Source organism: Colletes latitarsis, chromosome 5 (assembly GCF_051014445.1).
Source record: "Colletes latitarsis isolate SP2378_abdomen chromosome 5, iyColLati1, whole genome shotgun sequence".
Classification (NCBI taxonomy): Eukaryota; Metazoa; Arthropoda; class Insecta; order Hymenoptera; family Colletidae; genus Colletes; species Colletes latitarsis.
The window spans coordinates 37,041,415-37,067,394 of record NC_135138.1 but is presented as its reverse complement, the minus strand read 5'-3'; the positions used below and the strand labels follow the sequence as shown (position 1 = coordinate 37,067,394).

General features: G+C 46.3%; 1 protein-coding gene across 1 annotated transcript in view; it reads left to right on the top strand.

Annotated features, from left to right (window-relative positions):
• The window catches only part of LOC143341795 (zwei Ig domain protein zig-8), a 38,337-nt gene extending 15,066 nt beyond the window's left edge, over window positions 1-23,271 (top strand). Inside the window, exons 2-5 of the mRNA XM_076765012.1 lie at window positions 5,836-6,044; window positions 13,198-13,426; window positions 14,615-14,914; window positions 17,234-23,271. Of these exons, the coding sequence (XP_076621127.1) occupies window positions 5,836-6,044; window positions 13,198-13,426; window positions 14,615-14,914; window positions 17,234-17,334 (839 nt within the window). The 3' untranslated portion in view covers window positions 17,335-23,271. The remainder of the gene's footprint in view (window positions 1-5,835; window positions 6,045-13,197; window positions 13,427-14,614; window positions 14,915-17,233) is intronic.
• The last annotated feature ends 2,709 nt before the right edge of the window (window positions 23,272-25,980 follow it).

The following is a 25,980-nucleotide window of genomic DNA, read 5'->3' as shown; positions in this document are numbered from 1 at the left end:
TAACGATATCTATCCGCATCGACTGTTCCCAACGGCTTTCCACTTTATCGTCATAAAGTCGGACGTAACGTGTCGCGTTAACGTGGAAAATCTGTACGGTGGTTGCAGTAATTTTGTAAAGGAAAATGTAGCACTCGCAAAAAAGACCCTGACAGGGATTAGTTCACCATGAAACACACCTATGATACAATTATCTGTCTGAAATCTAACTCGACAAGCTGAACAACCACGTTCCGTCCGGTTTCCGATTATACCACACCATAGATTAACACTCCGTATACGTAATCGTTTCGTTTGCGACCGAATTGGGATTTTCCACGGATCAACAATGTAAATTACCGCTGCTTGCTCGGCCGTGATTCGTGCCTCTCAACTCGCTCGTAAACGACACTTTATCGGAAAATGAATATCGGTACTTGTTGCAACGCCAATCAACACAGCATTTATGACACTATTAAACAGGTACGCGGACTAGATACACTACTATTTTATACAATGGTTCACGCACTATTCAAGGTTACAACATTATACGCCTTACCTTGCACAAGAGACAGATCGTAGATCCGCAAATCGGGAAATCAGCAAAACAGGATCCTCGTGACTGTTCTCCACGCTCCTCCAAGATCCAGGACGTTTCTCGACCCTGTTGTCCACGATTTCCCGAGATTCAGGACCGTTTCTCGACCCTGTTGTCCACGATTTTCCGGGAGTCGGAACGTTTCTCAACACTCGCTGCCATTTTCCAAGATGGCCAACCGCGTTGTTACCAAGCGAACAAATCAACCGTGCTACGCAGCGACGTCGCGATCCCCCCTCCGGCCCGCGGCGAATTCCACGGTGCTCTGCGCATCGAGTTTCGGCCAGACTGCGCGGGTTTTTCCTCTAATTTAAACCGCTCGAATTCGCATGAGCTCGATGGGTGGCCCGAGAAGTCGCGTGTTTTTGCACACGGTTGTTTCGTTGGATCGCGCCGCGGGCGCAATTGCTCGAGCGTAGCTCGCTCGTAACCGGCGACCCGGACAACTCCGTCGTCAAACTTGAGCGAGTTACCGTCCATGTCAAACGTGACTCGAACGACGCCAGCTCCAATTACCAGAAGTCTCCGTAAAAAGAGAGAATTCCGCTCGCCGGTGCAACCACGAATACCCAGCATTTTTTTTTTCCACCGCGAAACGAACGACCGCGCAATTTGTCGCGGACAACCACTCGGCTATAAGTCATCGAAAATTGTCATTGCAATTTATCACGGTCGGCCCGCGGGAGTAATTTTATTTCCGGTCGCCGCGGAGCTTCCGACGAGATTCGTCGTTATTTTCCATTAGGCGCGATTTACTCCGGTGATAAGGAACGCTAACCGCGTTCAATCATCCTGGCAATTACGGTCGTCCTCCCCAACGTTAAGTCGCCACGGAGTTTTACTTCGGGAACCCGATGGAAATTCTTCGGGGTGGGATTTTCCTAACACCGGCGGATGCTTGTACGAGATAAAAGTACCGGTTGTTGACGCTCCCGGAGAAAGGGATGAAGAAATAATGGCACAGCCGCCCGGAACGCGACGAAAATTGGGAAATCAACGTTTCGAAATGGAAGATAAATTCTGCGTCGATCGTTTTAATATTATTTCGACTTCTGGCGGTGTGCCATTTTTTCCGATGGAAGCGAATTTAATATATTCGGGTCGGACGGAGGTAGTAAAATTTAGAGGGGCATGAATAGAAAGATGCATATTAAAAATTTACGCCCGACCGAGGAACACGCGAATCGAGCGGAATATCGTGACTATTGATGGAATTCTAAATAAATATAAATATTTATATATTTTGGGTGAATGTGAAACGAAATATCGTGGATCTTTCATGCGCGAAAGGATGGATCTCATAGAAAACGTTGCGTATTCTGGAAACTCGGACTCAAAATTCCGATTTCGACCGAATCGATGTTTCATTAGCGAGAATTCCGATAAAAACGTCTCGTCCACGTTTTCTTGGGTCGACGAAATACGCTCGGGGTTTCCGAGCGATGTGTTTGTGCGCGTGCAACGCCCGCTCGCTATTCAGATATTCGAGCTCGCGCGTATCGCAAACACCAGTCATTTGAATAAACGAATATCCACTCGAACTGCGATAGCGCAGCCCGGAGAGATTTCATGCACCTTACAGCGTGTTCGCGGTTCCTGCAAACCATTCGAAACAATTTCCAGGGATCAGCCTCGCTATTCGCCGGAGCAATAATAATTCAACGAGCCGTCGCTTCTAGGATTTTCGATCACGAAGCATGGAGGACCGCGTCCATCGATTTAACGTTCTCCCGTCGAGTTCCGTTCGCACGATCTATATACAATTCCCTCCATAAAGCCAAAGAATATTTGTTCCGGTTATAGCTCGACTTCATAAGCTACCGCGCTTAGATAGAGGCCATAACGTAACACAGCTATCGTGTGTCCATAAATATTGATGAGCTTCTAAAGTAAAGTCTGCCACTACACGTCCACCGAGATAAATGGAAATATTGTAGGTAAATTATACGTACTGCGAGGAAAGTCCACGCTCTTTGCCGCGACCTCGATTCCCCGAAACGAGATACAACCTTTCGCGCCACTCCCCGTATCAGCAGATTTCTTCCCTCTCTTCTTTTCCTTTTCTAGGTGGAGAAATGACATATTTTATGCCAAGAAGAGTATTTCGTCTCTGTGACATCTTAAATAGAAGCTGATGTAGGCAATCAAATATCTCATTATGGGCCATGTTTTTCCCATTCCTGGGAAAATAATTTGCGATTTAGCAGAATCATCGAGGTGGTTCATCCTGTTTAGACGAGGGTTTTCAACGAGGATCGGATGAACGGAGTCAGCGTCGCGCGATGCAATACGTTGCCGACGCGTTGCTGAAAAGTCAATGAGCGAACGAAGAGCATACTGGCGCGAGAGTTCTGGGAAAGCCAAAGAGCGGTCCCCCGAGTGCACGGAAAAGCTCGTTATAAGCTCTTGGGGCTTAGTTGCTGCTCCAGAATTAATTAAACCGTGCGCGTGGTAAAGCGCATAAAATATCTTGAAATGTCCCCCTACTAGGCGCGCGACGGATTTATTATATTGCTGTTCTCCTGATCGCTACGAACGTTTAAATAACAGCCAAGCTTGCAGAAATAGAGAGAAAGAGCGAGAGAGAGTAGCAATTAACGACACAAAGTTCTTGCTCTTAATAATCCCAGTTTCCTTGTATAGGATTTCTAAACCCATACGAATACAAATTAAGAGCAGAAGTAACTTCTACGCTGCAGATGTCACGAACGATATTTGATCGTCAGGTTCGTTAATAAGTTGAAATTTCCCGCCATTTACTCCACTGTGCGTCACAAAATTACGCGACAACCTATATTTCGTTCCTTTTAACGCGCTGCCAAACTTCTTCGTACAAACGTTCCAGCTTATTTAGAATTAGAATTAATTACAAGAAATGACAGTACGATATGGAAGTAGGAAGTATTATATAAAAGGAAAGAATGCCTATGCTATGAAAGGTGACCGTTGAAATAATTACGCTCAAAGGAGGGGTTGAAACCCTTAACGGTACATTATGAGCGATATTCGAGAGCGAAGCAGCGGTCGTTTTTCTCGAGCTAGGCGATCGAGAAAGCAAGTTACGCGAGAATGCACGTTTCGAAATTACCATAGCCGTAACATCGAGTCGAGGGTCGCCTCCTATTCATGTATATTTATAACTCACGCGACTGCATACGCGTTTTCAAGCGACGTAGCGCGCGTGTATCGGTATTTCTTTTCACGGTGATGGATTACGAGAAAAACAACGGGGGACGATACAGCCCCCGTCGGCAAGGGGGGGTGGCTTTTCTCCGACGCTCTCGTCCGACCCATTCTCCGCCTAATTCGCTTTTAAGCCGAAGCGTAATGAGCTCTGATCTAATCTAATACCATCCAATCTCTTTCTGGCTATAGCTACACCCCGCGGCTATAATGGTTCTCCGTGGAGTGAGCTATAGGCGCTCTATACGCGCTTTTCTATTCAGAATGTCTCTATTCTTCCCTCTAACAACTTATTTAACTGGATATGCTCAAGGGCCCGTCGACTCTCGGCTATGTTGTGTCTCGTTAAAGAATTCTTCTTCCTCTTTGCGTTTCAGCTTCGCCAGAGAGCAACGATGCGACGCTACGCTCCCGAGACGTCAAAGAGAAACGCTTTTATGGACACTTCGCGTGTAATTGGGTATTCAGGTGACACGATAAATTGGTTTGCCGTTTAATAGGGACCCTGGGTTACCTTTCTTACAACGACCGAGTGATTAACGTTGCCCCGCGGCGCCACGTATCGCCTGTGAATTTTTAGCCAGCCTTTATTGGCCTGGCCGACAAGCGCGCGCTCGGCTTTGTACGAAGAACGACTGCAACAACGATTACCATGCAAATAGCGAAATAGAGGAACATTAATATCCGGCTACTGTGATAATGTAAGGGTTACAATTCACCGACCGCGGGACTTTCGCGGGAATTCGGGCCGCGTTATCGCCGCATTTTCATAAACATCGCGCGCCCGCGACACGGAAAGAACCGCGAAATTTAACGTCTAACGGGGACGAGAAATCTAATCTCCATAATAACCAAACGATTTAGCCCGACGCTCGCGATACTAATTCCGATCGTTCGACTAAAATCAATTAAATAACATTTCCGGTACTCGTACTTTTGATATTCATTTTAGTCGCTCGTTCCACATCGAGGTTATTCGTTTCCCTGCACTGAAAATCGCTTCTCGACGCGCTCCATTTTCCCGGTGTGCTCTAATAAGACGTTCGTTCGACGAAGCGGCGCGTCGCTCCAGCAATTTCGCGCATCGAAAATTTCTTTTTCTTCCGAAACGAGCGTCGACTAGGCCTAGCACGCGTACAATAAGAAGAGAATACCAGTAGACGGCGGGTAGAGCCGCGGGGGAGGGAAAAACGAGGGAGATTAATAGCGCAGATAGGTACGTACAGATCGATAGACAGATTCGCGGCACGGATAGCGATATTCCGATAAATTATTGTCGCAAGAGTTAGTTGAAATCGGTGTAATAGGCGAGAAGGCTGTGTATGGGTTTATTATAATTACTAGCTGTATCGTTATCATTCGCGATACACAATACAGTATCGTTTAATATGAAACCGTTTCGATACGAAAACGAAAATTTATCCGTACGTAGCTATTGAAATAAATTCACGTTCGAATGTAGAATAGTATTTTTCCGCAGCTGGTTAGAAATTATAACCTCGCGCGAAGCACGGTTTAGTCGACGAGCGAACAATAAAATGGCGCCGGGGGAGTCGAGGGCGAGAACGTTGGAGCGTCAGGGTAAATGTTCGTTCGAGTCCGATGGCATCGAGCGGGCATTGTTTTGTCGCGCGCGCCGGAAAATAATGTATCGAAAAAATATAAGAGAAGCGTATCGAGTCTGCAGCGATGGCACGAAACGCTTGGATTCGGTTCGAACGCATCAAACTTGGATAAAGCAAATAGAACGTAGGGCAACCATTGAAACTGTGACCGAGTAAGGTATTCGATACCAGGCGAGGTCGCAACGAGAATCAGGCTGTTCTGGATTCCTAGAGGCACTGGTATTTATACCCGGGAAGGAACAGAGTCAAAGCAATCGAGATGTTTACGAAAAGTGGGAGGACGCGTGGTGTATTTACGCACAGAGAGGGTGGCGGTTTCGTTCACGGAATCGATACTCTTTCACGGAGGACGATTCTATTTGTCGACGACGGGGGAAGATACCGGGAGATTTCGCCGACTGGTTCCCGGTAAAAACCGTCTGACCGACGTGTTCTTCTTTTCTGTTGCAGATACGCTCAGCTTAGGGGATCGCACAATAGATAACATGGATCGACACTCGAGCCAGAGCAGACCACGGAATCAGCTGCTGGTGGATTCTGCGGGCGTCAAGTCGAAAGCGGAGCCTACGTTCGACTACTCGCAGAACACAAACGTCACAGCCCTGATCGGAAAGACCGCTTATCTCACGTGTAGAGTTCGCAATCTGGGCGACAAAACCGTAAGTTTATTTGTCACGTATCGCCGATCGAGCCCGGAACGAAATTGCAGCTTTCCGTCGCCTCGAATTCCCCCAGCTTTCCGCGAATCTTTTCACCTTCGTATTCGGAAGCTATTCGAGCAAGCCCGGCAGCGTGTAACGTGAAATATTGTCCGTGACAGTTCAATGTTTCAGAAAAATGCTTTCGCGATTTCTCCGCGTTATTCCACGGGGTTTCGACAAATTTGTGGCAGTAAGGTAATTACAGCGAACGTGGGAGGGTAGGGTGGTATACTCTCGGCTCGGTAAGAGAGGAAAACCGGTCTCCGTAAAGACCTTAGGAAAAGCGATTTGCAGGAAATAATCGAGTTGCCCGGGCTCGATTGGACGTTAATCGACCTTCAAGGCAACTGGAAACTCAATTTTATCGCAGCTCGCGGTACCGCCGTTACAGGTATTGGTCGATCGAAAGTAATCGACCAAGGGTACGCGAGCTACTCGAGTTATGACTTCGCGATCACGGTCTCGGATTATTGCATCACTGTCGCGCGTAGTAACACAATACGTGGCTTAAAAATCGAAAATCGTGGCTCCCGAGTTCTCTAGAATCGAGGATCGGTAGGGAACGGGCTGCTCCTAAGGACATAATTAATTTATGGAATATGTATTATTAAATTGAAATTTTATTATACTGTAAATTGAGTATAAATAGAGGCATAATTAATTTATGGAGAACACGTTATTGAATTAAAATTTTAATTCAATTGATTATCGAATTGATTATCGTCGTCGAGGATGAGCAAAGCGATACAAATATCTATAAATTTATTATAATAAAATTTACTATAAATTTCCCGTAATAAATTGTAAATGGCTCGATACGAAAAAGGATAGCAATCGATGCACGATATCGCTTTTAATTTCACAGCTTCCGACTGCTCGAGCTAAAGGAACAGGAAGAATGATCGAATGATTCAGTTTCATTAATCCAGGGATGAAATTGTATTTTTAAGCGTGGAATTGGAATATCTCGTCTGTCCGCAGCAGACGTTGCACAGCGATAAAACTAAGAGGATTCTGAATGAAAGGTTTTCTTAGTGTCGGTGCATCACAGGTTATCACCGCGTATACACGTAATCGTGTCGGAGCATGCTCACGCGAATCGATATTCAGACAAATAGGGAAAACTTTCTGTTCGTGGACCTGCGGGAGGGTTTTCTCGAGACTGGAACTTCTTCTCGAAGTTCGTAATTACAGGATAGAACGGAGAAGACATTGTCGTTTCGCGGTAATCGTCCGGAGATTGGAATTTCACGTAACGGCGGTTAAAATGCCAGGAAAACCCCGAAATGAAGTTGACCTCAATTGTATGCTGGTCCGTTATTGGCGGTACAAACGAGAACGGGATGATTCTTCATCGAAAAACTAAGTCGAAAAGCGGAACAAAGCTTTTGCGAAAATTTGAACGAAATCACGACACACGCGAGGCACAACAAACACGAAATACGCGATTAGGTCGTGTGCTTTTCTGTGATCCATATAAACGGAAAAACTGCGCTCGGATATGCACCCAAATTATTTAACATTCGCTGGGAAAAATATCTGCCCGATCTATCGCGGTACATTGCGACTGACCTACAATAAGTTTCGAGTGACCCACGATAAGTTTCGAGTGACCCACGGAAAGTTTCAAGTGACTCACGGCGAACTGCAAGTGGGCCAAGATAAATTGCGAACGGTTCGCGATAAGTTTCAAGCAACGCACGATAAATTCGGAATAACAGGCGCAAAATTTATACGAAGCGACGGAAGTATTTTGTTTAATAATTCGATGTAATTCTACGACTACAATAAGAATGAAATGGTTCACAGGAATGAAATATCACGAGAAGTTTTCTCATTCCATCATATACTTTAACTTTATTTCTATGGGAAATCAAAAACTAACGACACGTTTGGGAAACCCCAACGCTAAATTTGAAAATTGTTTTCAACGCTATTGAAAAGAATTTTTTTCTCGAAAGTGTGTAGGATTTCGGGGGTATGTCTATTGACCAAAAATGCTCGTAATTGACTCCCAAAATTGAAAATAATTTTTTTAGAAGGATTTGAAAAAATTTTTTTTCGCCGAAAAATTTGTCCACATAAATTTGTCTAAAATTAGTTTTTCATTTTTGATAATTTTGTTTGACCCCCTACAGAAAAGTTGTCTAATACTTTTTTGTAGGTACCCATAAGCTCTACTTCAGAAAAAAGTTTCATTGAAATATATTCACTATTGTAGGAGTTATGGCTGTTCGAAGATTGGACCACTTTTATGGGTTTTTTCACATTTTGCAGTATCAAGGAGCAACTTTTCGAATATTTTTGTGATTTCTACATATTCTCCACTAAAATACGCGTCGTTTGCTTTTTTAAACATCAAAATCGTCCAATCCGTTCAGGAGTTATGACGTTTTAAAGATACGCACGAAATTTCAGTGAAACATATCAACGGTATGGTCAGACATAGAATTTTCGGTAATGAATTTTTTTCTCGAAACTGCGTAGGATTTCGGGGGTATGTGTAATGACCAAAAATGATTGTAATCGACCACTGCAACATAAAATAATTTTTTGAGAACGATTTGAAAAACTTTTTTACACCGATATATTTCTCCGGACGTTACGGATATTCGCGTGCCAGATAATCGAAACTCTACTGTATATTCCATTTCTTATATACGTAAAACGTTAATTTCCCGTAGATGAAATTTCGCTACATTTTACAAATAGCCTGGGCTTCGATTGTGCCACCAATAACGAATTACACACACACACACGGACCATCGGGGTTTTTCTTCGATCGAGCAACTCTCTTCCGTCATTAAATATTCCGGCAGCTTCCCAACCGAGTTCCGCGGTTGCGAAAAGCTCGTAGGCAAACAGGATTACACCGAAAGAAGGAGCGCGACAGAGATCGCGGCGAAATGCACGGGATCGCGCGACTGCAGACACGGGCATAGCATGGAAACGAGGCCGTTCAATTTCGGCATTTCGGAGTGTGTAAACCGTATTAAGTAAATTCATTATACAGTCGGGGGCAGACGTGCCCTTAATTTCATTCGTTGTCCCGCGTCAGCCGTGGAATTCCATTTGCTCGACGTCCGAATTGCTAGGTCACACGGATTTCCTCGATACGTGATTCTCGCCACTTTGCATGCCACCTCAACACTTTTGGCATTTCATTTTCCTCCGCCCCGGAATTATTGACACTAGTTGCAACCGTGTTGCACGAGACCAACGGTACATCCCTTGGAATACAGGGTGATTCCAGAAACTGGAACAACCTCGAGCTCTTTTCAGACGGAAGATTCGCGAACTTGATACGATTCAGATCCGTAATAGGGACGATACAATTCTTCGATGACGTCGATTTTTCATCAAACAAAATACGCTCTTGCATTTAGTTCTTAAATGGAACTATGCAATTTTTTTTTTAAACAACAGTTAACGTGAATTATATTATTTCCTATGCACCGAATGAATATTTAAATTCGTCTCGGCTCGTAGAACGTTACCATACTCACCCCCGTAAAAGTCGGTGGCGATGTTGGCAAGTTCGCGCGTCGGAGAATGCGCGAGTCCATTTGCAGTTATGCCCGTACCAGTTTTGCTTAACGTTCGGCATTCATCATTTTGGACGTCTTTCCTTAGTTTCGCCTCCACCCCCGCGCCCCGGAGCCCCGACGTCTCGATGGGTAAGTTTGAAAGCGCTAAACGGCTTCTATTCCCGTTGTAGTGGCAGCAGCAACGGCTGGCCAGACGTTGCTAGACGTAAACTTGCTCGAGTAAATACGCTAAGTGGTGCCAACGCGGCGTACGTGCGCGTACATAGCTCCAAAGTCGCCGGGAGACAGCTGCCTTTTCCGGTTTCCATCGAGGGATGAATTACGGCGGATATATCGGCTAGCGACCATGAAGGTTCATAAGCTCGCTGGAGCGTTCTCCGCCCGACTGACACGCGCCATTCGCAAACTTCCGCCATCGGTTATTAATGCCGATCGCTGTTCGCCACTGACGTCGGAGAACGCGTCTCGAACTCCAGGATAGCGCCACGTCTAGCAACGAATGGAATATCAATCCAAAATGGACATTCCGTGCTTGTTAAAGTTTGCCTTTCGGTATTCCGCTGTGATTCTCAACGTTCCTTACGACCAACGCGTCGTATAAAAATTCGTCCGTCCATAGAATTCGTAAATGGCCATTTTCGAAAGTTGTCCTCTCTTTGTTTACGGCCCAAGTTTCTCTATAGACATCAGCCTTTTAGCAACTGACAAACTCGTATTAAAAGAAGCTGTCCCGGCAGTGTCAAAGACGTTCAAAGTTAATATAAAAGTTGAAAACTCGTGCCAGGAGAGAGTCGGGAAGTTTGCTGCGCGAGCGAATAAAAAGTTATACGCCTCGTTGTTGCGATTTTTAAACGGCCAGCTTCCTTGTCCGTTCAGGACCTAATTAAAAGCGTTTCGTTTCGCGAGGACGATCCGTAAACGGAAGAACCGTCGTAGTCTTAGTTCCGTGTTCGATTAAATACGAACACCGGCATTATACGTCTGCCTCGCGCCTCGAGCGATTTAGATTATGGAATTGGACGAACCAATCATCCGACTCACACCTTCTTCCTTTGGTACTGCTAATAGCTCCTCCACGGCAAAGTCAATTTCTCGCGCCAATAGGCAACGAAATGATTTCTTCGCCGTGGTCCGGCGCTCTGATTTCTACTTTGCTTCGTCGAAGCGGACGAGATTGCAAAGATTATTTTGCAGTCGAGACAACGGAATATAAATAGGACGGTATTTATTTTTGCGCAGGATGCAATTTCGAACCACGTTCTGTACGTATAATAGTTAGCTACGTAAGAAAGTGACTCGAACCGTAAGCTTTTATTACACGAAAACCATGCTTCTTTAAAAATACTTCTGCCTCGCTGGAAGAGTATTTCGGAGTATTATACGATCGAATAATCCAGTCTTCCGATGGATTATTGACAGGGAACGAAAATAAACGTCTATTCAGAGTAATATCGACATAGACGTGCTAATTAAAATCGTTTCGCTTCACGAGCCAATTCCATGAATCTCTCCACCTGGCAAATCGAGCCAGGACCATTTATAGTCATTCCAATCCAATCCATCCAAAACTACCACTCGCTTTAACGACTGCTTCCAGACACTTTTCATCAAACTCCTCGTTTATTCGACGTCGTACGTCTTTCCATCGGAGCCAACAAGATTGAATACAAAAGAGGGGGCTATTTCAGGGGCTCGAGGAACAATTATTTTGAAAAGATAAATTCTATCGAATTTTTATCTCGATTGCTCCACAAACGACAATTCGTGCGAAAGCACTCGACGTCCTAGTTTTATTTTACTCTCTCCTATTCGGCCAATATAATAGTACGTCTGATCGTTCGTCTCGATTGGATTCGTAACCAATCGGTCGATCTGTTTCGACAATTCCACCGTTACGATATTATTTTTGAGAAGACGAAGCGACGCCCGACGCGAAAACGAATTTGTCGGATCGTTTCTCCGTGTCCATCGTGCGGGTTAGAAAATTGCAATTGCACTTCCCGGCACGGAGGTTGGCGCGAAAACACTTCTCCCCGCGAGACGACGTGTACTCGAACAGCGTGGCGAAACCGTTCCACGTTCCTTGGTGACTTCAGCCGGGAACGAACTCACGGAACAGGTTTTTCGGTTCGCTGTAAACGCAGAAATAGAGGTACCCTCGGCGTTACGGTGTTTCCGTATCAAGATTTGGGGGTGTGGATTCGCGCCGCCACGGATGTAGCTACTTTCCCGCGCCAGACTTACCCAGAGTTTGCTAGATTACTTTCCCGTTGCCGGTAAGAGCTCCGTAGCCGTGTGCAGGGCTGATGAAATTACCGTCGTCCCCGAAGACGTCGAAGTTCACTGGGGCCGAAGTTTAAATGTCTCCTTCGTCGAAACGAATTATGTATTACATGGGCGGGCGCGGGAGACCTTTGCGGATGACGGAAGCTCGCTCGTGCCGGAACTTCTGACCTCGCGAAATATTTAACGCCACGGAACGACGGAACCGGTTCGATCTATCGATTTCGCGTCGACGACCATTCGTCCGCGAACAATTGCTCGCAGATTCTCTAACTAGCTGCAGAATAAATATTAAACATTGCTCGCGGAGCGTCGAAACTAATAATTAGGTCGACTAGAAAGCGTAACTTTTGCTCCGGTTAAACTACCGCGCTGGAACATATTTTAATTGCTCTTAAAATAAACTTGAATCTAATATGAAAAATGAACTGTGAATATTAGACCGAGCTTCGTTTTAATCCACCGGTAAATTCTACTTTAGATTGGCCGACGGTAAATTTTTCTCGCCGATTTATTATTGGGTAAAGCGTCGTTTTACGACATTAGATACCGCCGAGAAAATGTTTCCTTCTATTAACCACGTGGTACAACTTTATGCTTTTAGTAAAACTTGTTTTCTTGATGAGAAGCCAGAACCAGTAGTCGAAAGAAGAAAAGACCTTCCGCAGGAGTCGTATTAAGTCGGACTTTATAGACAGACATTATAGTCAGCCCCCGTGAGGCAGAATTATTCGACGCTATCCACATTCTACTTGCTCGCAGTAACGCGTTCCCCTTAACCCGGAATTTTTTGTTCGCCCTTCCTGCAATAACGTTCTGGACAAAATTTGTAAATTCTGTCCACGGAGCTTTTTGCCCGCGGCAATTTCCGTAAAGGAAGGCGTATATTTCCATGTAGACAAGCAAAAGTTGAACAAAAAATTGTATTGCGAAAATATATTTACCCCTGTTACGGTATCGAGCTCTTTCCCCGCGCCGGTATTATGAATCTAAGCTCTGAATTGCGCTACAGTTTGCTCCAGCGTCTGAAATTGGCTCGCATAAAAATTGTATAAAATTTTCAGTGTGCCCGTACCGAGTGTGGCTCGAACACCGATCGCGGCTATCGACTTTCAAACGAAGGGAGACGAAAGCAAGAATAACGTTTTAAGTTCAAACGCAAACGTATCGCGTTGTCAGCGAATTCACTTAGCGATCAATCGGCGCTATTGAATACTGCACTCCTTTCGGCATCCAGCGATAACAATCATTGACTCCTCTTTGAAATTCTGTTTGCAAAGGTTTCCTGGGTCAGGCACAGGGACATTCACATTATAACGGCGGGGGCGTACACCTACACGAGCGATCAGCGATTCCAAGCGCTCCACGGACAAAACAAAGGCCAAAACAACGAGTGGTCTGAATGGACTCTTTGCATAAAATGGGCGCAGGAGAGAGACCAGGGACTCTACGAATGTCAGATCTCCACCATCCCCGTCAAGTCGCATCAGTTTCGCTTGAACGTTGTCGGTAAGTTCCATTCAACGCCCCTCGGGTCGCTCTCTCGTCTAAACGACACGATCGAAAATGTTATCGCGTGACAATCGCCCGCGATCTAAACAATACGAGAGCTTGTGACAAAGCACAAAGTAAAATTCATTCTATCGAATTTGCGTTTCCTCTGGAAGCTTCATTATCGCGTGAACGTCCTCGATATTTTTCACGTTGATCGTCGAATAACGTTTCCAATAATTAATTAAACGGAAATTCAGATTCTTAGACGCATGTTTGCATTTATTTCCGACGGGTATCGTGCACCGAACGGGAACGTCGGATTATCGTACAAGTGCGATTGATATCGATATCACTTTCCTCTTGAAAGGATTCACAGAAGTACGTACCTACGGTTCCCTGGGTTCTCGATTGCTCTTGAAACATTTCGCGCAACAGCGATCCAGACGTATCGCACGACGTATCGACTCGTCCATTAACGACGCCCGGGGAGAAACTTCCTAACGTAATTGCAGGGGGCGTGATGTCGTTGATGCCGTCCTCATTATTTCAATTACAACGACCTTGAGCCCCGATAACAAGCTTCGGCTCGTTAGTTCTCGCGGATCGCTGAAGCATCGTCCGGGTCCTTTTCTCTTCGACGAGTATCGTTTCCTCGAGTCCTCTCGGGCGAGAACAGCTTTCGCGACACGTGGATGTCGCGATCGGCGACACGGGGTGGAAAAAGGGCGCACGGACAGACAGCGGGAAGAACAAAAAGGAAAGTAATATCCTTGGTTCGCGGGAGCCAAAGTATTATGGCGTTTCGTTCTAGACCCGTTGCTGCGGAGACTCGCGACGGGTGCTGGATGTCATATGGCACCCTGGTGAGCCACACCGTATTTCTTGCGGACCACGACTAAGATATGTGGAAACGGGGAGCCACAAAGACTTCTCACCGTCCCACGAAACGTATTACCGATTTTTATATTACTATCGTGGATCGATAAATGTTCTCCGCCCGCTATGAAAAGCTCGTAACCGTATGTAACGCTTGATTGCTAACTTTAATGTAAACGTTAGCGATCTATCAGTACTCAGGACGAAACTCCGTAATGCTTTTGCTGTCCCTAGCCACGAGTATTGCTTCTCGATCGTCTGAGATGAAGATTAGATTAATTTTTAGTTGTCTGAGAGAAGAAAAAAGGAATTCGTTTGTTATCTTAGTGCCGACAGCGACGATACTGGGCGGTCCGGATCTGTACGTGGGCGCCGGGAGCACGATAAACCTGACGTGCACCATACACTTCAGTTCGGAGCCACCGGCTTATATCTTTTGGTACTACAACGAGAACGTCTTGAGCTACGACAGTGTCAGGGGCGGCGTCTCGGTGATAACCGAAAAGGGTGGAGACATCACCACCTCTTGGCTCCTTATCCAGACGGCGCAACCCTCGGACTCCGGGGAGTATAGCTGCAAACCCAGCAACGCCAATACGGCATCCATCAAAGTTCATGTCCTGAATGGTGAGTGCTTATACACGTGACTACGCGATGCTCCCATTGGGCGCTCATGACCATTTCCTCGTTGTCTCGGTAACGGATCGCTACGATATTAATTTTCACACCAACCTGCTCTGATAGATGTTTCCTAATTCGTGAACATCAGACATATTAGACGCTGCCTCGAGAGCGTCTTTTCAGGGTTCGAAATAAAGTAAAATTACAAGCAACGAATGGCTAATTGCGACCCCGTTTAATTATCGTTTGCGTGGTACGAAGGGAATCGATTTCGTTCCCCCTCGCGACGGGAACGACCCTTAATTCGTTCCTGATGGATGAACGATTTCTGACCGTACCGTCGGCGTCCGTCCTCCCTAGATTTTGCAAGCGTCGAGGGACCGCGCGATCAGCCTATCAAAACTTGGCAATTATGCAGTCGCGAAGTTCCACATGTTTATTCAGCGACGCTGTCTCGAGCGTCGCGGTGGGATCGAGCTTCGACGCGACGTCTACGTTTGTCGTCGTGCTCGTCGGTTCCCCGATACGAACGCGTCGGAGAAATTAGTCTCGTTAACGCAGCTTCAAATGAAATTCCTGTCATTTCTGTTATTGCATCCGCAACTGTAACGCGTCCTGGCATTTTTCATCAGCATTCTTCAACGACAACTCTCGCAGTGTCCTGCAGCGCGCGGTATTTCCGTCGCATATTTTCGCGGAAAGCTCAGGACGAAAGTTTCTTGTTTTTTTAATAGCGGAAATTCTTCACCGGGCGTGGATCGATGCAGTGGCGTGTTCTTCGAACAGCCTAAGACAAAATGCAATTTAGGGTCCCTGTCCAATGATAAGAACGATCGAACAACATTTTCGAATATTTTTCTGCTCGAGAAACCGAGAAAAATTTTACGTGACACGCCAAATTTAATAAATATTCTATTGTAATACCCTTTCGCTCAAAAATTCGATACCATTTCGAACGGTGGTTTAGTTCCATTAAAAGTATCAACGCTGGCCTAGAAATCTCTCTGAAAGATTAAATTATTGATGGAGTTTTATATGGAATAATCAATTTAGGAGCTATTTGAAACGGTGGAGTTAGATGGTCCACCCTGCAAGCATACGTATCAAATTTATATTGAATTTCGGTCCTACAGTATTTTTTTCTTCTGTTAGAATAACGCGCCATTGGATCGATGTTCGTTCGCGTTTCGAGCGTAACTCAACGTTTCCTGGCGGACAATGAGGCCAGTCGATCGTCGACGACAAATTTGTCCATGTAAATTACGGGGACTCCGGCGTTCACGGGTCGAGGAATTCTTACGACGTCGCGCGGATCGAACCGAAATCGAGCGGAAATTGCATTTCGATCCGTCGCATAAAATACTTTGCCGCCGCGGGCGACGTTTAACGAAGAAAGAAGCGGCGAACGGAACTTCGAGACGGTCGCCAGCCTTTACGAAACTACGGTGTCCAAAGCGTCGTTGGGAAATATCGGTGGGAAGATACAGTCGGGGACAGTATTAACAACAATTCCGATCCCCAGCGCGGAGTTAACTTACTCGAATAAAATCGTGTTCGAGCGACGTTCAACTTTGACTCTTTGGTCGCTGTGTTTTGTCTCGGACTGTATCTCCGCGTCTCCGAGTTTCGAGAGTTGTTCTCCCCCGTTGTTCTTTTCGAAAACACTGCGGTCGAAACGACTCGGTCGAGGGAGTATGATTTAGACGGTCTCCCGCTACGCTCAGGTGTATTTTTCATCCGCAACGTAAACAATCTTGGAAACTCCTCCGTCGAATAATGCTGGATCTTCCATGGACGAAACTTGTTTTCACGGAGCTGGCGGCCGCTGCTCGATACGTTAAAGTACGACGATCGTATCTCTTTGTTGGAAAAGAGTTCCGCCGGCTCTGACGCGAAAAAAAATACGACGGTCTAATGAATTTTCCTACCTCGCTCAATTAACAACGAGTTCCGTCGCGGCGAGCCCCGGTAATCGTCGTTAATTTCGCGTACGGAAACGTTCCTCGAGAGTCGCCTCGTCGGCTCTAGAATCTCTAACGATGCTTTCAGCTTCTCGTTGCTCGCGCAAAATGGTAAACAGAAACATTTGCACCAAGAATTCCGGCGTTTATATTCGTTTGGAAATACTGCGACTGATGGGGATACTTTCGAGTTGTCCTTATTTTCATAATCGCGAAGGGTGCTTTACCCTTTTCGCGCAGTTTCTTTACGAGTGCATCGAGCGCAGTAAAAATTTAATTCGCGTCGACGTCGGGAATGAAATGGACGAAACAGTGTCGAGACGGGACGCAAGCTGTGATAAGAACGCGTGACCTTTTGTTGCAGGCGAACGACCGGAGGCGATGCAGACCGGAACGGCGGGACCCATTTTATCCTCGAGCTGTCTTTTGGTGTCTCTGATCATTTTGTACATATCGTCGGTGTAAACGAACGTCGAACGACACGAAGCGTCGCCGCAACGCCGCTTAGGCCGAGTTTAAGTCCGTCGGGATACGTTCTCGTTAAGTGCGCGCCATTGTTTGCAAGAATCGAGAGAATCGGCGACGAATCGGTATCCCGACGTACGCTTCCCGCGTCTATATCGAGCACAATCGTGCACGAGGTATCGAAAGTTGGCGGTCTCATCCGCGCTAATATCGATCGTCGATCTTTGATCGAGACACAGAAGACCCAGAAGCTCGGCTCGTCCCCAGCGAGAGATTAAAACGACGCGTACGATGGCTCGATACGAAACAAACTGTATTAGGATACGTTTCAAACTTGAGACAGTCTAATAGTTTCTGTTCGACAGTACACGAAACTTTATTTACGTACGATGGAAAAGATTTCTTCGCTTTATATGCACTTTGATAACTCCGATGCGTTGACAGTTGAGGAATATTTATCGAAGCGGATCCTAATTAAATTTCCTAGTAGCTAATCATCGTACGCGTGGTCTTACTCGAGCGCAGAATAATAAAATATTGACGGGGGAATCGAGATCAACGAGCATGCATGTCGCGGAAACACCGACGAGAGTCGTATCTCGGTCGGGAAGCGTTTAGTTAAGGGAACGTCGACGCTAATACCGGATGTCGTGGCCATTCGGAGTGCCTGGCCCTTCTATACGCCTTGTTCCGTTCCGAGGTTGACCATAATCCGACCCGATAATCCGCATCGAGGGAAACCGATTTACGGAAGGCGTAAAGGCGAGGAACGAGCGTCTCGCGGTACGCTTTTACGGTTGGTCGAATCCAAGATGCAGGGTGCGCGAGACAGCATTCGCTTGGAGAATAAAACGTGACTCGACTGCTCGACCCCACGAATGCAAGAAAACTTTTTCCCCGAGAAGTGTCTCGAATCATGAGTCGTCTCTCGACCAGCAACACCGGGGTCAGAACAGAATCGCAGAAATGTCAGCACCTACCGAGACTGGTCGCGTAGTGTTGTGCTCGCCACGAGGGTGGCCCTAGTGTTTCGTGCCGCAATCCTTCCTGGATCTTTCTTCTGGAAACCTTGCACTAGCAATAAGAACGACGGATTCTGAGTCCACTTTGATCCGAATATAAATTTCGTTACTTCACACTTCCAAGTACAAGGTTTTAATAAATAAAATACGAGTTTCATTTAGGAAGATTCTATTCTGTTCTCGATTCTTTGTCCCAACGAATACGAATACGTTGTAGAAGAATTCTGAAGCTAGCACGGGTCGAACTAGACCCGGAAGCGTGCTGGACGATGGTTTAAGCGAAACATGACCTACATTGGATAGGATTGTTATAACACGAGCAGGAAAACATTTCCAATCCAGGCGACGGATACGCGCGATACGAATGTTAATATTCGAGGCGTGCATCATTGTCGCGAGCCGGGTCGAAAAACGCGGGCAAATCCGTTCCAACCGATTAACAGTTAGAATTGCAAACGTTCCACGTTTGAAAACAATTACTGGATATTATTATCGCCGCGATATTCGCAGAATAGTCGCGTTCTAATTTCCAGACATTCGAGAGCTTATTCGTTCGCGTCACGGGACAATACTTTGACGAATTTTCCGAATTATTTTTAACGTCACGCACCAAACGTCTCTGTCCCAATTCTTTGGTACTACGTATTAAAGCGCGAAATATTCAAAGGCCGCGAAACAAAGGAGGTTTATCGATTTGTTTATACTTCGTTCAACGGCGACAAAAATGCTTTTGAAACACGCTCGAACGAAACGCGAGCACCGAGAGCCAATAAAACACGGTCAAAGAGTATAAAACTCGCAAAATCCACAACGGCGAATCAAAAAATTCCTGTTGAAAAACATCGACGCAGCAGTCTTGGATGCAACGCTTCCGGCGGGGGTGCACGAGGAATTCCAAACGCGATCGAGCCTCGTTCGAGTGCTCGCGACGACGACGCGGCTCCGTCGAGTGCGCGTGAACGAACTCTAAAGAGGAAGAGGTCGAGGTTTCGCGATCGTCGTTTCACGCACACGCGTCAATTTGCTCCGAGCAAACACTTTGCGGCGCGATCGCGCGGGGGACGTACACACACACACACACACACACACACGCGCGCGCGGATGATCCGGTATTAGCGCCGGCGGGCAAACACGAAATCTGTACATAAACGTCTGTATTATAAATTGTGGCTGGGCGATGGTAGTTACACGCCGACGACGCGAGGCGTGAATGCGTGCACGCGCGCCGCGCGACATCCTGCTCCGCTCGACGCGGCGCGCGAACCCTCTCTCACCTGGAAATCGGGTTTCGCGGGCCAGAGTGGCCTCGAGAGTGTCGTCTTTCGAGACGAGACTTCTTCGAGAGGACTCGTCGAGACGAGCTTCGAACACCGAACGCGGGATCATCGACTCGACAGTGGCCACGGGATGGGCAGAATTCTTGCCAGAATAAAATTCCGAATAACGAATGAAATATAGACTTCTCTACTTTTTGAGTGAAAGTGTAAATTGTAGAATTAAGTACCTCGCAGCAGGCAAATGCTAATCTGCAACTGATCGATAAGTTTCGCGAATAAATATCTGTATGTCCGGTTTATTCGTCATCTGTTATTCCAAGAAAGTTTTGCCCGTTTCGGGATGGTCCGACAAGTCATTTTAGTTAAATTTTCGAATCGCAGCTGAGTAATTACTTTAGACGTAATGCTAAAATAAGGAGAATATTTCTGGTTATTTTAATACGAATAACATTGAGTGGGCAACTCGAAACAGAGCGATGATCTAGCGTCGTATTTCGTACGGTGGTCCGCAGACCGAATGTCGCGAACTTTTAGACAATTTCCCCCTCTGAGCCCCGAAGGACTTTTTACTACTTTGTACATTTTTCCTTCCTTTAAAAGGCTTCCCCGTCGACTGTGTGCGAATCCGTGAAAGGGCTGCGTCGAAAAGGGACAGGCGCGATCGCAACCGCTGACATTTTGGCGGACCATCGATGCTCGGGACCACTCCGGTGCGCGACACGCAACACGACAGTTTTCACTCTCTATTTGTGTGTGTTTCGATGTGATATCCTCGCAGATAACCCGCAGCGAAAGTATCGCGCGGACCGTTCCCGCGCGAAACACGAATCGAATCCCCTCGTCAGTTTTGTGTTCCTACCACGGTGGTGGTCGTTTCTCCCACTTGGATCCCACGCAAAGAGTCGAAAGGAACGGCGGATGTATCGTAGGGAGAAAGAGAGAATAGTCACGGAGCAAGGGGATCTCTACGAGTAAGTAGAATTGGACTCGCTGTCTGTCTTACGAAGCCTGACTAAAGTACTGCCTCTCTTCTTGCCGGTTGCAAGTATCCCTAACGCAACTTGGTGCAAGAAGCGAGGTAATACCGTGTAACGTTTTCTTTTCTCCACAGAAAATCGGGAATTTCGATCAGTATCGCACCATCGATGTCACGAGCTCGAATTTTATTTATTCTCATCTTTCGTTTTTCTTCGACGATTAAACCCAGTTTTTTTTACTGTACGTTAGCGCAATATTCAGCTTTCATTTTTGCAGTTTTAAAAATGTGTAGCTATTACTTTTTCATGGACCGATCGACTATGCTTACCTTAGAACAGGCTTTGCTGGGTCAGCGCTGCTCCATAGACGCTTGTTTCGAAAGTGGATCGTAATAAAGTATCAAAGTTTCGTTCACAGTCAAGATCGACTTTAAAATTTCAGTTAACTTGGCGTAGTATACTTGTGCTTTTCTTTAAGAAGTAATTCTAGCGCGATATTGTCGTCGCGTTATTCTTTGATTTATTTCGTCGAAATGTATCATTATCGCGGAATGAATTTATTTTAGCACGAAGGAACGTGATAATTTTCTCGTATTTCGAGATTAAAAAATCGGACAATGGAAGCAAAAATAAAGTAATTCGTTTTCCCAATTTTGTTCGCACGCGAGAAATTTAAAGCAAACAGAAAAAGAAGCGCTACGAAAATAAAAACACGTAAAAATTAGTTTGCGCTGGGAATAAATTCAAAATATCCTACGCTACGTGTACGTACGTACATCCCTTTCGCGTTTCCAGTGGATAGGGAATACGATTTTATGCACGCATACAGAAGACCGCAACTAAATTCGACCAAACGTACAAAAAGCACGAGTCGGCAAAACGAAGTAATCTCGAAAAACTGTTTTAGCAGCGAACGCTTTGGAAGTATAATCCTCAAGTATTAGATTGAAATACGAAAAATTTACGGACTCATGAGAATTGGTAGATAACCGTGAGCGAATAAAAATTACGCGTCGCGATTGTTTAATCTTTTTAAAAGATCTGACGGATTAAAAACTTCAATGTGATTCCTTCTCCACGGTTTTCTAAATGAATTTACAAAGCCTTCGATTAACAGCGTTTGAAATTAAGTTTTTCGCGCGATGTAAACGTCGATGCGCTATCCTAAAGTCGATAGCGTTCCAGGCATAAGTTCATAAAGAAACGCCACTGTTCGGCGTTTTAGACCAGGGAACCTCGTTAATGGGGTCTACAGCGCGAAACATCGTTTCCCCGGAATTTTTCCCGAAGCATCGTCGCTGTAACTAAAATTTCCGCGCCAGCGTCTCGGAGCGTGACGCCTCGTTGCATCGAAAAATGTAATCTCTCGGTTGCAATTGAGTTCGCCCACGTTGTAGTCGACTCCTTGCACGCAAATCGTTTTAAAAGTAACTCGAGTTCAGCGTTCCGCGGTGCATCCATGCGAAAGAGGCGCGAGTATTTATTTCGCGGTGGTTGTTAGCGAATTCTTATTTCGTCGCCGGTGTCGGTCGAAGTCTCGAGCAGAGTTTCGAAGGATCCTCCGTGGGTCTGGTCGACGATGGAAATTTGTCCGCGTCGTTGCTGGAAGGTTTCGAGTGGCTAGCCAATTTTCCATTCGCGGCGGGTAGTAATTGGTAATCGCGCGAGGAAAATGGAGACCCTCGAAAGACGAGTCCGTTGGTCTTTTGAATGGAAACGTGGGAGAGGGAGGCGCTTTCAGCGCGAGTTTTTCGAGGCTCGGATATAGCGGTTCCCGGGGTTTATGAAACGCGAAACGAGGTAAACGCTGCGCGTCGACGGAACGAGGCTGACAAAAAGAGGGACAGTGGGTGGAAACAGGAAGAACGAAGGACGCGTCGAAACAAACTCTCTTTTGGATTTCGTCGGTTCGTTCCGACTGGCCGAGCTAGTCGCGAATTGAATTCCACCCAGCGAATAGAATTCGATTCGGGGATCGTTGTTCCACGCGCGTCGGCTTCGATTCTGGTCCCGTGACCGTGCACGAATCGCTTTGGCCTCTCGTTGGCCACTTTGTTCCGGTGCACGCGCCAGTTTCGTCCCGCGAAAGGAAAAGTGATATCGCGACTGACGTGGATCGAAGGGAAAAACGTACGGGGCGAGAGAAAAAATAGCGTCGATGGCACCGCAAATACCGGGGCGTCGGTCCACCCTTTCGACTCGAACCGCGACCAACAGGGTGACGTTCCTCCGCCGTGTCGAGCGACCGGCTAAAAGCTTCGTTCCCATTAGCGCTCGAGGGTCGCTCGTACCAAATTCAAGATGCAGCAACTTCGAGCGGAGCATCAATTTCGTTCGAAACGCTCGCATCCGAAACAACGTTATCGTATTTTCCGTTAAGCGCGCTCCTTGAGCGCCGATGGAAATCAACCATTCGACTAAGCGAGACCGAGTGTCGCGGTGTGTGAAAAAGGATAAAAAGAAAAAAAAAAAACCTGTAAAAGTAACGAGACACACTCGACAGCCTGTAGCTCATAAGCGAAAGCGGATGAATCAAGGCGAGAGAGAAGGATACACGAACAGAATCTGTAATCGCAGTGATATCGTTAGACTAGATAGGTATATTATTGTACATACTATAACATTACGATGTTTACTAAATAAATACGTTGAAAGGAGTAAGATGCATCGCGCCTTTTCACCGGGGGACGCGCCTGGCGCTTTCACCGGCTCGGTTTCATCGCGTCGGAGTTCCTTTGTACCGATTTCTGTCTTTGAGCTCGTCCCGCGAAAACGAACGGATCCCGGAAGGCGGACTGCAGCTTTTGCAGAGCGCGCGCCCTTGTGGAAGACCCTTTATTCCGGCCCAGTCCGCGATCCTTTCCTCGCGACTGCTCCCTTTTGCCCGCTGATAAGTAACTAACGAGGGTCCAGACCCGCTGACACCATTTGCACCGCGTTAAGGTGGCTACCCGTTTCTTTCGTAGCCTCGTTGCGTGTACAATATATTGCGTTTCTAAATTTTATTACTATAGATAAACCGATTGCAATCGATAACAGGTAAAACTGAGATCAGAGTTTCCGTGTATCGACAGGCCACCATCCGGAGCGACGGTACGGGGGAAAAATCACACACCGGTTGCACCGTATCGTCGAATGATACGCAACATCAATTCGATAGGAGGATACGCAACAAGTGGATACGTACCTTAACAATTGAATATCCACCTTCAAGCTGAGCACACATTGGGCGCAGATCCACGCAATGCAGCGCAGTATTTAGTGGACAAACCAAGGGCTTATGAATCTTTGAAACAAAGTTCCGGCCCCAGGGTTCAACTCATTCTCAGAAACACTATAAATTATGTAGAAAACGTACCTAACATCTGTTCTTTACGTTTAACTATTCATCTAATGTTTGTAACGTTCCTAGCCCGCATGCAATTCATTATTAGGCGATGTTTGTTTTAATTATTAAGCACGTACTGTTCTACGCGTGCAACCCAGTGTTCGTGACAATGGTCCAAAGCTTGGGGCTGAAACGTGTATACACGTTCGTACAAATTGAAACGCGTTTTTACACGAGAAACGGCATACTGTGAAAATAGGCAACTTAATTATCGTGACAATGGACGGATTAATTTTATTCGCGAGTAACAGATAAAAATTGCAACGATGCAGGATCGAGACGACAGCTTCTTACGATCGTTTAATTTATCGCGCCCAGGAAAGGTGATCCTCGAACGGTGAAACGTTCGAGCTCCGACTTTGGTCGCGCGCGGAAGTCGAGGAGCCCCGCGGTGAACTCCATCGATCGCCTCGTTAATGGAAACTTTACAACCGACGAAACGACTGGAAAAAACTTGGACCTTCATTAGCCCGTGCAGCGCTAGTTACGTGATTGACTTCCACAACCAGCCCTTATTAAAGGCTCGTGCACATCGACGAGGAAAGGTACGTAACATTTATAATTCTCGCTTCGATCACGCGCCCCGTACGAACCACAGCACTGTTCGAGTGGTAATAATACACCTAAACGACTAATTCATGGTTCGATAGACTCTATAGGTACGAAAGACTCGCGGAAAAGCATTCTTGCAAACATTAAGACATTCTTGAAAACATAAGAGTTCACGACCTCCCAAGACTATGGAAATTGGAAGTTTAATCCGCGCGATTCGGTCGGTCCTCTCCTAATAACCGGTAGCTGGCCGCGGTCCAAATTAAGGCTAACTGGCCGCGGACGGGACACCTTTTTCGAAGTTTTTTTCCCCCGCTGGAAAATTAGCGCTCGCGGCGAGCACCTTCCGGCGAAACGAGAAGAGCGAAAAACCCTGGTAAAGTGTGTTTTCGGGCCAAACGAAGAGAACGAGGACCGCTGGACGAACAAAAGGACGGTAAGTACTAACGAATCACTGAAATAAACGCGAGTCGAGCGATGCGGACGGAATTGTTCGGACGCAGTCTTCCCTCGGCTCGCACGAACGTTCCCTCCAATTTCGCGAACGGCTCCCTCGAGCACGCGTAAAAAACATTGTATGCACGCGATCTGACATTGTTCGTAAACCCTGGCTTTATTAAAACGCATCCGTGGAACAGGAGCACCGTTATCGGGGCTGTATGGAAGCTACGGATCGTCTGCTTGTACTTTCCCGGTTAACACGTTCAATTTTACTAAAGTAATATTTGAGAAAATAGTACGTACAATCTCTTAGGATATATACTTCGAGAGTATAATGGTTCCTTATTCTACTATATGCTAACGAAAATGCTCGACCAGAGCTAGCAATCTCCCAGGCGTTCTTTTGAAGCGGAGCTCGCAGTAAATCCAATTGCTGTTTGCGGCTGTTGCTTTTACGCCCGAGAAATCCGTATGTAAAGTGGTGGGAAAAGTACGCCGTCCTATGGAAATTTAACTGGAAAACTCTAACGACGTTATGCAGTGTCCGACTACACACTAATCCTAGGCGTTTCAACGCCAAGAATTTTATTAATAATAACAAGAAGAATTACTATGAGGAAATCAACAAAGAGAATAGAAAGGTATTTCGCCTAGAATGGAGTCGTGCTTCATGTAAGAAATTTCTCGTTTTCTGAGGGAGGGGGTGGTAGAGAGTTGTCGTACTGCCATTGTTTTGCCGTTCACGTAATTCCTTTTCCGCGGAATTTCTAATTATCCGCGAAATTAATTGCCAGCCCGTGGCGGAGGCGTTCCGCGCACGCGTCCCTCCAATCTCGAGTTCTACATTCGTAATGCGCATCTTTTTTTTTGCCCTCGGAGAGGAACGAAACGAAAGGGAGGTCTGGAACGAGACCCGCGTGCACCGACCGTGTCGAGAAGTCGACATGCAAACGGGCCACGCGCCGACACGTAACGAATTCCCAAGGTAG